The sequence below is a fragment of the Pezoporus flaviventris genome, unplaced genomic scaffold, assembly GCF_033815535.1.
Source record: "Pezoporus flaviventris isolate CSIRO_AGI_PZ_B2104156 unplaced genomic scaffold, CSIRO_AGI_Pfla_v1 ptg000311l, whole genome shotgun sequence".
In the NCBI taxonomy this organism is placed as follows: domain Eukaryota; kingdom Metazoa; phylum Chordata; class Aves; order Psittaciformes; family Psittacidae; genus Pezoporus; species Pezoporus flaviventris.
Window position 1 is genome coordinate 23,706 of NW_026892858.1, and position 12,926 is coordinate 36,631.

Sequence of the window (12,926 nt, forward strand, 5' to 3'; positions counted from 1 at the left end):
CATAGAACCCCATTGCACCCCATAGAACCCCACTATCCCATTTCACCCCTATAGAACCCCATTATCCCTCTATAGGACCCCATTGCCCCCTCCCACCCCTATAGAACCCCATTACCCCTCTATTGAACTCCACTGCCCCCTATAGAACCCCATTGCCCCCCATAAAACCCTATTCTCCCCTATAGAACCCCATTACACCCCCATAGAACCCCATTCCCCCTCCATTGACCCCCACAGACCCCCGTTACAACCCTATAGGACCTCATTTCCCCCCTATAAAACCCCATTCCCCCCACTGACCCCCATAGAACCCCACTGCCCCCTATAGACCCCCTTTACTCCCCCATAGAACCCCATTACACCCCCATAACCCCCAGACTCCCTTTACACCCCTATAGACCCCATTACACCCCCCATTACCCCCCATAACCCCCCACAGATCCCCTTTACACCCCCATAGAACCCCATTACACCCATTACCCCCCATAGACCCCTTTTACACCCCCATAGACCCCAATTACATCCCCTGTTACCCCCCCATAAATCCCCATTCCCCCCCATAGGCCCCCTTTACACCCCCATAGAACCTCATTACCCCCCATAGACCCCATTTACAACACCATAGATCCCCATTCCCCCCATAGACCCCCTTTACACCCCCATAGACCCCCTTTACACCCCCTATAGATCCCCATTCCCCCTCATAGACCCCCTTTACACCCCCATAGAACCCCATTACACCCCCCATAGACCCCCATAGGCCCCATTACACCCCCATAGGCCCCCTTTACACCCCCATAGAACCCCATTACCCCCATTACAGCCCCCATAACCCCCCATAGACCCCCTTTACACCCCCTATAGATCCCCATTCCCCCCCTAGACCCCCATTCCCCCCCATAGAACCCCATAACCCCCCCACTGAACCCCATTACAATCCCCATAGACCCCCTTTACACCCCCTATAGATCCCCATTCCCCCCCATAGAACCCCATAACCCCCCCATTGAACCCCATTACAATCCCCATAGACCCCCTTTACACCCCCATTCCCCCCCATTGCCCCCTTCCACCCCTGCACTCCCCCCCCGTGGAACCCCGTTGCCCTTCCCCGGGCCGTACCAACTGCACCTCCCTGGGGGGGGGGGGGGGAAACTCCCCCCCCCTTCTGCTCATGCGCACTGCACCCCGAAGCGCCGGAAGTGCCTCAGCACCACCCCCAGCTCCAAATGGACGCTTCCGCCCGCCTCGCTCCTCAACCGGAAGCGCTCCCCCGCCCCGCTCCCCCCACCGCCCCCTCCTGCGCCTGCGCGAGCCTGGCCCCGCCCCCGACCCAGCGCCGCCGCGCGCGCTCCCGCCAGCCCGCTAGGGGGCGCCACGTGACGCAGCGCACCGAGTGCAGGCCCGGCGCCGAGGGCACGTGACACGAGCCGTAGCCAATCACGTCGCAGCGGCCTAGGCCGTCCTGCTGCCACACCTCCACGTGGAGCCGCGGCCACCCTGCGCACATGGCACACGCTTAGGACATGCTAAGGACACGCTAAGGACATGCTAAGGAAATGCTAAGGACATGCTAAGGACACTACAGACATGCTTAGGACATGCCAAGGACATGCTTAAGACAAGCTAAGGACACGCTAAGGGCATGCTAAGGATACGCTTAGGACACGCTAAGGGCATGCTAAGGATACGCTTAGGACATGCTAAGGACACACTAAGGACGTGCTAAGGACACGCTAAGGACATGCTGACACGCTAAGGACACACTGACATGCTAAGGACATGCTTAGGACGTGCTAAGGACATGCCAAGGACACGCTAAGGACATGCCAAGGACGCGCTAAGGACACGCTTAGGACACACTAAGGATATGCCAAGGACACACTAAGGACATGCCAAGGACACACTAAGGGCACGCTAAGGACACACTAAGGGCACGCTAAGGACACACTAAGGACACGCTAAGGACACACTAAGGGCATGCTAAGGACACACTAAGGACACGCTAAGGACACACTAAGGGCATGCTAAGGACACACTAAGGGCATGCTAAGGACACACTAAGGACACACTAAGGGCACACTAAGGGCATGCTAAGGACACACTAAGGGCACGCTAAGGACACACTAAGGACACACTAAGGGCACGCTAAGGACACACTAAGGGCACGCTAAGGACACACTAAGGGCACGCTAAGGACACGCGAACGCACCCTGCAGGCCTTTGGTGGCGTAGTGCACGTCGATGGGGTGGCTCCAGTAAGTGACGTCACCGGCCTGCGGGTCATCGACGTGCGTCCGGCCTGACGTCAGTCCCGTGAGCGGCCGCCAGGCGGCGCCTGCGCGAGAGGGCCGCTGGTGGGGGGGGGCTCTATGGGGATCTATGGGGCTCTATGGGGCTCTGTGGGGATCTATGGGGCTCTGTGGGGATCTGTGGGGGCTCTATGGGGATCTATAGGGGATCTATGGGGGCTCTGTGGGGATCCATGGGGGCTCTGTGGGGATCTATGGGGCCTCTATGGGGATCTATGGGGCCTCTACGGGGATCTATGGGGCTGTATAGGGGCTCTATGGGGATCTATGGGGGCTTTGTGGGGATCTCTGGGGCTCTGTGGGGACCTATGGGGCTCTGTGGGGACCTATGGGGGCTCTGTGGGGATCTATGGGGTTCTATGGGGCTCTAAGGGGCTCTGTGGGAGCTCTATGGGGCTCTAAGGGGCTCTATAGGGCTCTATGGGGGATGAATGGGGCTCTATGGGGTTTCTATGGGTCCCTATGGGACTCTATGAGGTCTCTATGGGGTTTCTATGGGTCTCTATGGGGTCTCCATGGGTCCCTATGGGTCTCTATGGGCCCCACTCACCCGCCTGCAGCCCCCACTTGCAGAAGAGGCGGCGCTGGGGGAAGCCGCTGCCCCCCACGATCTGCCCCAGGAGGTGCAGCTCCGCCATGGGGGGGCTGTGGGGGGCAATGGGGGAGGAGACGCTCAGTGCCCCCCCCACTGCACCCCCATTGCCCCCCATTCACCCCCATTGCAGCCCCATTGCCCCCCATTCACTCCCATTGCAGCCCCACTGCCCCCCATTGCAGCCACATTTACCCCCATTGCCCCCCAATGCAGCCCCATTGCCCCCCATTCTCCCCATTGCACCCCCATTGCCCCCCATTCACCCCCCTTTCTGCCCCATTGCCCCCCCATTGTCCCCATTGCCCCCCATTACAGTCCCATAGCACGCCCATTGCAACCCCAATGCAGCCCCATTGTCCCCCCATTGCCACCCCACTGTCCCCATTTCCCCCATTGCAGCCCAATTGCCCCCCATTAGCCCCCATTGCTGCCCCATTGCCCCACATTGCCGCCCCATGGGCTCCCATTGCAGCCCCATTGCTGCCCCATTGCCCCCCATTGCTGCCCCATTGTCCCCCATTGCTGCCCCATTGCCCCCCATTGCCACCCCATTCACCCCCATTTCTGCCCCATTGCCCCCCCATTGTCCCCATTGCCTCCCATTGCAGCCCCATAGCACCCCCATTGCAACCCCAATGCAGCCCCATTGTCCCCCCATTGCCACCCCATTGTCCCCATTTCCCCCATTGCAGCCTCATTGCCCCCCATTAGCCCCCATTGCCGCCCCATGGACTCCCATTGCAGTCCCATTGCTGCCCCATTGCCCCCCATTGCTGCCCCATTTCCCCCCATTGCCGTCCCATGGGCACCCATTGCAGCCCCATTGCTGCCCCATTACCCCCCATTGCCGCCCCATGGACACCCATTGAAGCCCCATTGCAGCCCCATTGCTGCCCCATTGCACCCCATTGCCGCCCCATTGCCCCCCATTACCGCCCCATGGGCACCCATTGAAGCCCCACCGCAGCCCCATTGCTGCCCCATTGCCCCCCATTGCCGCCCCATGGGCACCCATTGCAGCCCCATTGCTGCCCCATTGCTGCCCCATGGGCACCCATTGCTGCCCCATTGCAGCCCCATTGCACCCCCATTGTCCCCATTGCTGCCCCATTGCCCCCCATTACCGCCCCATGGGCACCCATTGAAGCCCCATCGCAGCCCCATTGCTGCCCCATTGCCACCCCATGGGCACCCATTGCTGCCCCATTGCCCCCCATTACCGCCCCATGGGCACCCATTGAAGCCCCATCGCAGCCCCATTGCTGCCCCATTGCCACCCCATGGGCACCCATTGCTGCCCCATTGCCCCCCATTGCCGCCCCATGGGCACCCATTGCAGCCCCATTGCAGCCCCATTACCCCCCATTGCCGCCCCATAGGCACCCATTGCAGCCCCATTGCTGCCCCATTGCTGCCCCATTACCCCCCATTGCCGCCCCATGGGCACCCATTGAAGCCCCATTGCCGCCCCATGGGCACCCATTGAAGCCCCATTGCAGCCCCATTGCTGCCCCATTGCAGCCCCATTGCACCCCCATTGTCCCCATTGCTGCCCCATTGCCCCCACCTCCAGTGCCCGGCGCTGCGGACCACGACCTGCCTCTGCGCACACGCACTTCCGGTGCGCGTTGCCGTGGCAACGCGCTCGCCGTGCTAAGGCCGCCACCCCATTGGCTGGCGCCACTGCAAGCCCCGCCCAGGAAGGGTGACGGCTCCTTGAGAGGACGTCATGCGCTGAAGCGGCAAGATGGGCGCCGCCATCTTGGATGGACCAGCATCTGTACGGCACATGGGCGCCGCCATCTTGGCGTACGGCACTTGGGGGCCGTCATATCAGGAGGACAGGCATCTAGGGAGGGAAGCATGCCACCATGGAGGCCGCCATCTTGGATACACCAGCACCTAAGCAGTGCTGTACGGCACATGGGCGCCGCCATCTTGGATGCAGCAGCACCTAAGCAGTGCTGTACGGCACATGGGCGCCGCCATCTTGGACATACGGCACTTGCGGGTGGCCATATTAGGCGTAACATCATCTAGGGAGGGCCATATGACACCATGGAGGCCGCCATCTTGGATACACCCGCACCCAAGCACTGCTGTACGGCACAAGGGCACCGCCATATTGGAAGCCCCAGCAGCAAAGCAGTGCTGTATGGCATCTTGGGCGCTGCCATCTTTGTGTACAGCACATGAGAGCCGCCATCTTGCATGTCCCACCAATACTCAATGCTGTACGGCATCTTGGGAGCCGCCCTATTGGATGCATCAGTACCTTAAGCATTGCACAGCACATGGGCGCCACCATCTTGGATGCACCACCAATAGTACTGTACAGCGTCTTGGGCGCCGCCATCTTTGCGTACGGCACATGGGCGCCGCCATCTTGGATGCCCCAGAGGCTACGCAATGTACAGCACATGGGCGCCGCCATCTTGGATGCACCGGTATCTAAGCAACGTAAGGCAGTGGGGGGGCCGCCATCTTTGCGTACGGCACATGGGCGCCGCCATCTTGGATGCCCCAGAGGCTACGCAATGTACAGCACATGGGCGCCGCCATCTTGAATGCACCGGTATCTAAGCAACGTAAGGCAGTGGGGGGCCGCCATCTTGGATGCCCCAGAGGCTACGCAATGTACAGCACATGGGCGCCGCCATCTTGGATGCACCGGTATCTAAGCAGCGTAAGGCACTTGGGGGCCGCCATCTTTGCGTACGGCACATGGGCGCCGCCATCTTGGATGCCCCAGAGGCTACGCAATGTACAGCACATGGGGGCCGCCATCTTGGATGCACTGGTATCTAAGCACCGTAAGGCACTTGGGGGCCGCCATCTTTGCGTACGGCACATGGGCGCCGCCATCTTGGCTGCCCCAGAGGCTACGCAGTGTACAGCACATGGGCGCCGCCATCTTGGATGCCCCACCACGACCCCCAGACCCCGTCCACATCAACGGATGCACTCAAAACCACTGTGTGGGGCGGGGGGGGGGGTTCCTTTACCACATGTGAAGGGGTCACAAGCCCCAGGGGGGTCAGTCCAGCTGCCCCTATGGGGGGGGCGGGGTGGGTTGGGGGGCAATTCCATGTCACGACTTGGAATACCTCCTCCGGATGGAATCGCGATAGAACTGGAAGATGGTGTCGGCGGCGCTCTGGGCTGCAGCGATGCACTGCTGCATCTAAAAGGTGGTGGTGGGGGGGAGACAAAGGGGGTGTTGCGATGGGTGCTACGCCACCCATAGCACCCATAGCACCCCATAACGCTCACCTCCTCCATGGAACAGCTCCCTTTGGTGCTGGCCATGAGCACCTTCTTCTCGACGCTGTCGATGGCGAAGGTGAGGACGGCGCGAGCCTCCTGCGATGGAAATGGTGGTGGGGGGGGGGGTTAAGAGGGTTATGGGGTGGGGGGGAGGGGGTCCAATGGGATTGGGTGGGGGTGGGGAGCACCCACCTTCTCCTGCTGGCTGCTGGGGTCCAGCACGAGGGAGCCATCGGGGAGCAGGGCGCAGGCGACGCCGCAGAACAGGGAGGCCAAGGGCAGCCCCGCGTCCAGCAGCCCCATGCAGGCGGCGTTGAGGCAGCACGAGAGCAGCTTGGGGGGGGGGGTTAAGGAAATTCCCCCTTTTTCACCCCAAAATAGGCATTTCCCCCTCTCTAAATCCAGTTTTCCTGCCCCAAACCAGCATTTTGTACCCTAAAACCCCGCTTTTTCACCCCAAAAATCTTCTTCAATCCCCATTTTCTACCTAAAACCCCGCTTTTTCCATCCCAAATCCCCCTTTTTCACCCCAAAATCCCCACTTTCAATCCCCAACCCATTTTCTACCCTAAAACCCCGCTTTCTCCATCCCAAATTCCCTCTTTTTCACCCCAAAATAGGCATTTCTCCCCTCTAAATCTGTTTTCCTGCCCCAAACCAGCATTTTCTACCCTAAAACCCCGCTTTTTCACCCCAAAAATCCTCTTCAATCCCCATTTTCTACCTAAAACCCCGCTTTTTCCATCCCAAATTCCCCCTTTTTCACCCCAAAATAGGCATTTCCCCCTCTCTAAATCCTGTTTTCCTGCCCCAAACCAGCACTTTGTACCCTAAAACCCCGCTTTTTCCATCCCAAATCCCCCCTTTTTCACCCCAAAATCCCCACTTTCAATCCCCAACCCCATTTTCTACCCTAAAACTCCGCTTTCTCCATTCCAAATTCCCCCTTTTTCACCCCAAAATAGGCATTTCCCCCTCTCTAAATCCGGTTTTCCTGCCCCAAACCAGCACTTTGTACCCTAAAACCCCGCTTTTTCACCCCAAAAATCTTCTTCAATCCCCATTTTCTACCTAAAACCCCGCTTTTTCCATCCCAAATTCCCCCTTTTTCACCCCAAAATAGGCATTTCCCCCTCTCTAAATCCTGTTTTCCTGCCCCAAACCAGCACTTTGTACCCTAAAACCCCGCTTTTTCCATCCCAAATCCCCCCTTTTTCACCCCAAAATCCCACTTTCAATCCCCAACCCATTTTCTACCCTAAAACCCCACTTTCTCCATTCCAAATTCCCCCTTTTTCACCCCAAAATAGGCATTTCCCCCTCTCTAAATCCGGTTTTCCTGCCCCAAACCAGCATTTTGTACCCTAAAACCCCGCTTTTTCACCCCAAAAATCCTCTTCAATCCCCATTTTCTACCTAAAACCCCGCTTTTTCCATCCCAAATCCCCCTTTTTCACCCCAAAATCCCCACTTTCAATCCCCAACCCATTTTCTACCCTAAAACCCCACTTTCTCCATTCCAAATTCCCCCTTTTTCACCCCAAAATAGGCATTTCCCCCTCTCTAAATCCGGTTTTCCTGCCCCAAACCAGCATTTTGTACCCTAAAACCCCGCTTTTTCACCCCAAAAATCCTCTTCAATCCCCATTTTCTACCTAAAACCCCGCTTTTTCCATCCCAAATCCCCCTTTTTCACCCCAAAATCCCCACTTTCAATCCCCAACCCATTTTCTACCCTAAAACCCCGCTTTCTCCATCCCAAATTCCCTCTTTTTCACCCCAAAATAGGCATTTCTCCCCTCTAAATCTGTTTTCCTGCCCCAAACCAGCATTTTCTACCCTAAAACCCCGCTTTTTCACCCCAAAAATCCTCTTCAATCCCCATTTTCTACCTAAAACCCCGCTTTTTCCATCCCAAATCCCCCCTTTTTCACCCCAAAATCCCCCTTTTCAATCCCCAAACCCCGTTTTCTACCCTAAAACCCCGCTTTCTCCATCCCAAATTCCCTCTTTTTCACCCCAAAATAGGCATTTCTCCCCTCTAAATCTGTTTTCCTGCCCCAAACCAGCACTTTGTACCCTAAAACCCCGCTTTTTCACCCCAAAAATCTTCTTCAATCCCCATTTTCTACCTAAAACCCCGCTTTTTCCATCCCAAATTCCCCCTTTTTCACCCCAAAATAGGCATTTCCCCCTCTCTAAATCCTGTTTTCCTGCCCCAAACCAGCATTTTCTACCCTAAAACCCCGCTTTTTCACCCCAAAAATCCTCTTCAATCTCCATTTTCTACCTAAAACCCCGCTTTTTCCATCCCAAATCCCCCCTTTTTCACCCCAAAATCCCCCTTTTCAATCCCCAAACCCCGTTTTCTACCCTAAAACCCCACTTTTTCACCCCAAAAATCCTCTTCAATCCCCAACCCCCAATTTTCTACCCTAAACCCCCGCTTTTCCCATCCCAAATCCTCCCTATTTCACCCCAAAACCCCCCTTTTCAATCCCCAAACCCCATTTTCACTCTCAAAACCCCATTTTCTACCCTAAATCGCCATTTTTCAACCCAAAACCCCCTTTTTCACCCCCAAGCCCATTTTCCCTCCCAACCCCCCATTTTCTACCCTAAAACCCTGCATTTCCCACACCAAATTCCGCCTTTTTCACCCCAAAATAGCCCTTTCCCCCTCCAAACCCCTTTTCCTCCCCAAACCCCCATTTTCTACCCTAAAACCCCGCTTTTTCCATCCCAAATAACCCCTTTCCTCCCCTTCCCCCCACCCCCCAAACCTCCCCTTCCCCCCCTTTCCCCCCAGAACTCCCCTTCCCTCCCCTTAACCTCCTTCCCAGCCCCCAAACCCCCCCCTTCCCCCCCAAACACACATTTCCCCCCCACCCCCCTTCCCACACCCCAGAACCCCCTTTCCCCCCAACCTCCCCATTTCCCACCCCAAACCCCCTCCCATTCCCCCCACAGAACCCCTTTTCCCCCATTTCCCCCCCAAACTCCCTACCCCCATTTCCCCCCAAACCCCCTTCCCCTCCAGCCCCATTTTCCACCCCCTAAACCTCCTTTCCCCCCCCTTACCCCCCTAAACCTCCCTTCCCACCCCTTCTCCCCCCAAACCCTCTTTCCCCCAAAACCTCCCCATTTCCCCCCCAAACCCCTCCCCCCCTCCATTTCCCCCCCAAACCCCCTTTCCCCCCCATTTCCCCCCCCCAACCCTCTTCACCCCCCTTCCCCTCCAACCCCATTTTCCACCCCCTAAACCCCCCCTCCCCCCCATTTCCCCCCAAACCCCCTCCCCCCATTTCCCCCCCAACCCCCTTCCCCCCCAACCCCATTTTCCACCCCCTTCCCCCCTCCCCCCCATTTCCCCCCCAAACCCCCTCCCCCCATTTCCCCCCCAACCCCCTTCCCCCCCAACCCCATTTTCCACCCCCTTCCCCCCTCCCCCCCATTTCCCCCCCAAACCCCCTCCCCCCCTTTCCACATTTATGCCCCCCAAACCCTGTGTCGTCCCCCCCCCCCATTTCCCCCCCCCCGGATACGGAGCCGCCGTCCCTGAGCACCTGGAGGCTGAGGCTGAGCCCGCAGCGGGGGTGCAGGCGCCCCAGGAGCACGGCCTCAAGCGTGCGGCGCAGGAGCTGCTCCCGGCTGCGCTCCCCCACACCTGCAATGGGGCGGGGAGCGCAAAGGGGGCGCTATGGGGGGAACCCCCCCATAAGTGACCCCTCTATGGGGGGAACCCAAAAGGGAGCTCTATGGGGGGAGCACGAAGGGGGCGCTATGGGGGGAGCACAAAGGGGGTGCTATGGGGGGAGCACAAAGGGGGCGCAATGGGGGAAACCCCCCCATAAGTGACCCCTCTATGGGGGGAACCCAAAAGGGAGCTCTATGGGGGGAGGTCAAAGGGGGCGCTATGGGGAGAGAACAAAGGGGGCGCTATGGGGGGAGCTCAAAGGGGGTGCTATGGGGGGAGCTCAAAGGGGGCGCTATGGGGGGAACCCCCCCCATAAGTGACCCCTCTATGGGGGGAACCCAAAAGGGAGCTCTATGGGGGGAGCATGAAGGGGGCGCTATGGGGAGAGAACAAAGGGGGCGCTATGGGGGGAGCGCGAAGGGGGCGCTATGGGGGGAGCTCAAAGGGGGCGCTATCGGGAGAGAACAAAGGGGGCGCTATGGGGGGAACCCCCCCCATAAGTGACCCCTCTATGGGCTGAACCCAAAAGGGAGCTCTATGGGGGGAGCACAAAGGGGGCGCTATGGGGGGAGCACGAAGGGGGCGCTATGGGGGGAACCCCCCCCATAAGTGACCCTCTATGGGTTGAACCCAAAAGGGAGCTCTATGGGGGGAGGTCAAAGGGGGCGCTATGGGGAGAGAACAAAGGGGGCGCTATGGGGGGAGCACAAAGGGGGCGCTATGGGGGGAGAACAAAGGGGGCGCTATGGGGGGAGAACAAAGGGGGCGCTATGGGGGGAGCGCAAAGGGGGCGCTATGGGGGGAACCCCCCCCATAAGTGACCCCTCTATGGGGGGAACCCAAAAGGGAGCTCTATGGGGGGAGAACAAAGGGGGCGCTATGGGGGGAGAACAAAGGGGGCGCTATGGGGGGAACCCCCCCCATAAGTGACCCCTCTATGGGGGGAACCCAAAAGGGAGCTCTATGGGGGGAGCACAAAGGGGGCGCTATGGGGGGAACCCAAAAGGGAGCTCTATAGGGGGAGCTCAAAGGGGGCGCTATGGGGGGAACCCCCCCCATAAGTGACCCCACTATGGGTTGAACCCAAAAGGGAGCTCTATGGGGGGAGCACAAAGGGGGCGCTATGGGGGGAGCTCAAAGGGGGCGCTATGGGGGGAGAACAAAGGGGGCGCTATGGGGGGGGCACAAAGGGGGCGCTATGGGGGGAACTCAAAGGGGGCGCTATGGGGGGAGCTCCATGAGGGGACCCCAAAGGGAGATCTATGGGGGGAGCCCCCCCTTCCAAAGGCTGCTCTATGGGGAACCCCCCCCATAAGTAGTCCCTCTATGGGGGGAACCCCTCCTTCCAAAGGATTCTCTATGGGGGGAACCCCCCCTTCCAAAGGCCATTCTATGGGGCAGACCCCCCCATAAGTGACCCCTCTATGGGGCAGACCCCCCCCATAAGTGACACCTCAATGGGGCAGACCCCCCTCATAAGTGACCCGTCTATGGGGGTAACCCCCCCTTCCAAAGGCTTCTCTATGGGGGAGACACCCCCTTCCAAAGCCCCTCTATGGGGCAGACCCCCCATAAGTGACCCCTCTATGGGGCTAGACCCCCCCATAAGTGACCCCTCTATGGGGGGAACCCCCCCCTTCCAAAGACCCCTCTATGGGGCAGACCCCCCCCCTTCCAAAGACCCTTCTATGGGGCAGACCCCCCCATAAGTGACTCCTCTATCGGGGGAACCCCCCCCTTCCAAAGACCCCTCTATGGGGCAGACCCCCCCATAAGTGACCCCTCTATGGGGCCAGACCCCCCCATAAGTGCCCCCTCTATGGGGCCAGACCCCCCCATAAGTGACCCCTCTGTGGGGCAGACCCCCCCATAAGTGACCCCTCTATGGGGGGAACCCCCCCTTCCAAAGACCCCTCTATGGGGCAGACCCCCCATAAGTGAGCCCTCTATGGGGCTAGACCCCCCCATAAGTGACCCCTCTATGGGGGGAACCCCCCCTTCCAAAGACCCCTCTATGGGGCAGACCCCCCCCCCCTTCCAAAGACCCTTCTATGGGGCAGACCCCCCCATAAGTGACCCCTCTATGGGGGGAACCCCCCTCTTCCAAAGACCCCTCTATGGGGCAGACCCCCCCATAAGTGACCCCTCTATGGGGCAGACCCCCCCATAAGTGACCCCTCTATGGGGGGAACCCCCCCTTCCAAAGACCCCTCTATGGGGCAGACCCCCCCCATAAGTGCCCCCTCTATGGGGCAGCCCCGGACCCCGGCCCCTACCCGGCAGCCCCACTTTAGGCCGCAGCAGCACCTCCAGCGCCACCCGCTCCGGCAGCTCCCGGTTCCCTTTGGCCTCGGCGGGGCCGTAAAGTGCGGCCAGCACGGAGGTATCGCCTGCGGGGAGGGAACGCGTCGCGATGAGCCCTTCTATCGCGATATCCCCCCCCCCCCCCCCCGGCTCGCGACAGCCGCGTATCGCGATAGCCGCCGCCGTTTACGTTGGGGTTCCCCCCGTACCCTGCAGGAAGGCGGCGGAGCCGTCGGGTCGCGACAGGAGCCCCAGCTCGCAAGAGAAAGGCCGCAAGCAACACCCGCTGCCCGCCGCCATCTTGGCCTCTCTCAACACCGCCGCCTCCCATTGGTCGCGGCGGGATGGGAGGGGCGCAGCAGCGCGTTCTCTCATTGGTCAAACGTTCCCGCCCCCTTCCGGAGGCAAGATGGCGGCGCTGCGAGCGCGGCTTCGCGGTGAGGGAGCCCTGTATCGCGATAGTCCCCGGTCCCGACAGCCGCATATCGGCAGCCTTTAGCCCTGTGGGGTTCGGAGGCAGCGCGGAAGAGGCCCCTCACCCTGAAGGAAGGCGGCGGAGCCGTCGTCGTGTCGCGATAGCGGCCAAGGGCGGCAAACAAGACCCGCTGCCCGCCGCCATCTTGGCCTCTCTCAACACCGCCGCCTCCCATTGGTCGCGGCGGGATGGGAGGGCGCAGCAGCGTACTCTCTCATTGGTCAAACCTTCCGGAGGCAAGATGGCGGCGCTGAGGGCGCTGCGAGCGCGGCTCCG

The 12,926-nt window shown here is 59.8% G+C and overlaps 2 protein-coding genes across 2 annotated transcripts; both read right to left on the reverse strand.

Moving 5' to 3' along the window:
• Positions 1-1,166: 1,166 nt before the first annotated feature.
• LOC133263399 (B9 domain-containing protein 2-like) lies at positions 1,167-4,589 on the reverse strand. Its single transcript, XM_061443151.1, is given in 5 exon segments — positions 1,167-1,298; positions 1,301-1,500; positions 2,213-2,338; positions 2,863-2,957; positions 4,475-4,589. Coding segments are annotated over 4 exon segments (540 nt in total). The 5' UTR covers positions 2,951-2,957; positions 4,475-4,589; the 3' UTR covers positions 1,167-1,172.
• Positions 4,590-5,982: 1,393 nt separating this feature from the next.
• Positions 5,983-12,550, reverse strand: LOC133263398 (exosome complex component RRP46-like). Its single transcript, XM_061443150.1, has 6 exons — positions 12,385-12,550; positions 12,148-12,261; positions 9,720-9,841; positions 6,367-6,507; positions 6,181-6,270; positions 5,983-6,091 (listed from the first exon to the last, which is right to left on the reverse strand). The coding sequence occupies exons 1-6, from the start codon at positions 12,548-12,550 to the stop codon at positions 5,999-6,001; spliced, it is 726 nt and encodes a 241-aa protein (XP_061299134.1). The 3' UTR covers positions 5,983-5,998.
• Positions 12,551-12,926: the final 376 nt, after the last annotated feature.

Excerpts from the sequence above, each read along its gene's own strand:
- LOC133263398 (XM_061443150.1), bottom strand. The coding sequence starts at position 12,550 with ATGAGAGAACGCGCTGCTGCGCCCCTCCCATCCCGCCGCGACCAATGG. Across the intron at positions 9,842-12,147 it reads GCCTAAAGTGGGGCTGCCGG|GTGTGGGGGAGCGCAGCCGG; the intron begins GTAGGGGCCGGG and ends GCCCCATTGCAG. Across the intron at positions 6,271-6,366 it reads CCAGCAGCCAGCAGGAGAAG|GAGGCTCGCGCCGTCCTCAC; the intron begins GTGGGTGCTCCC and ends TTTCCATCGCAG.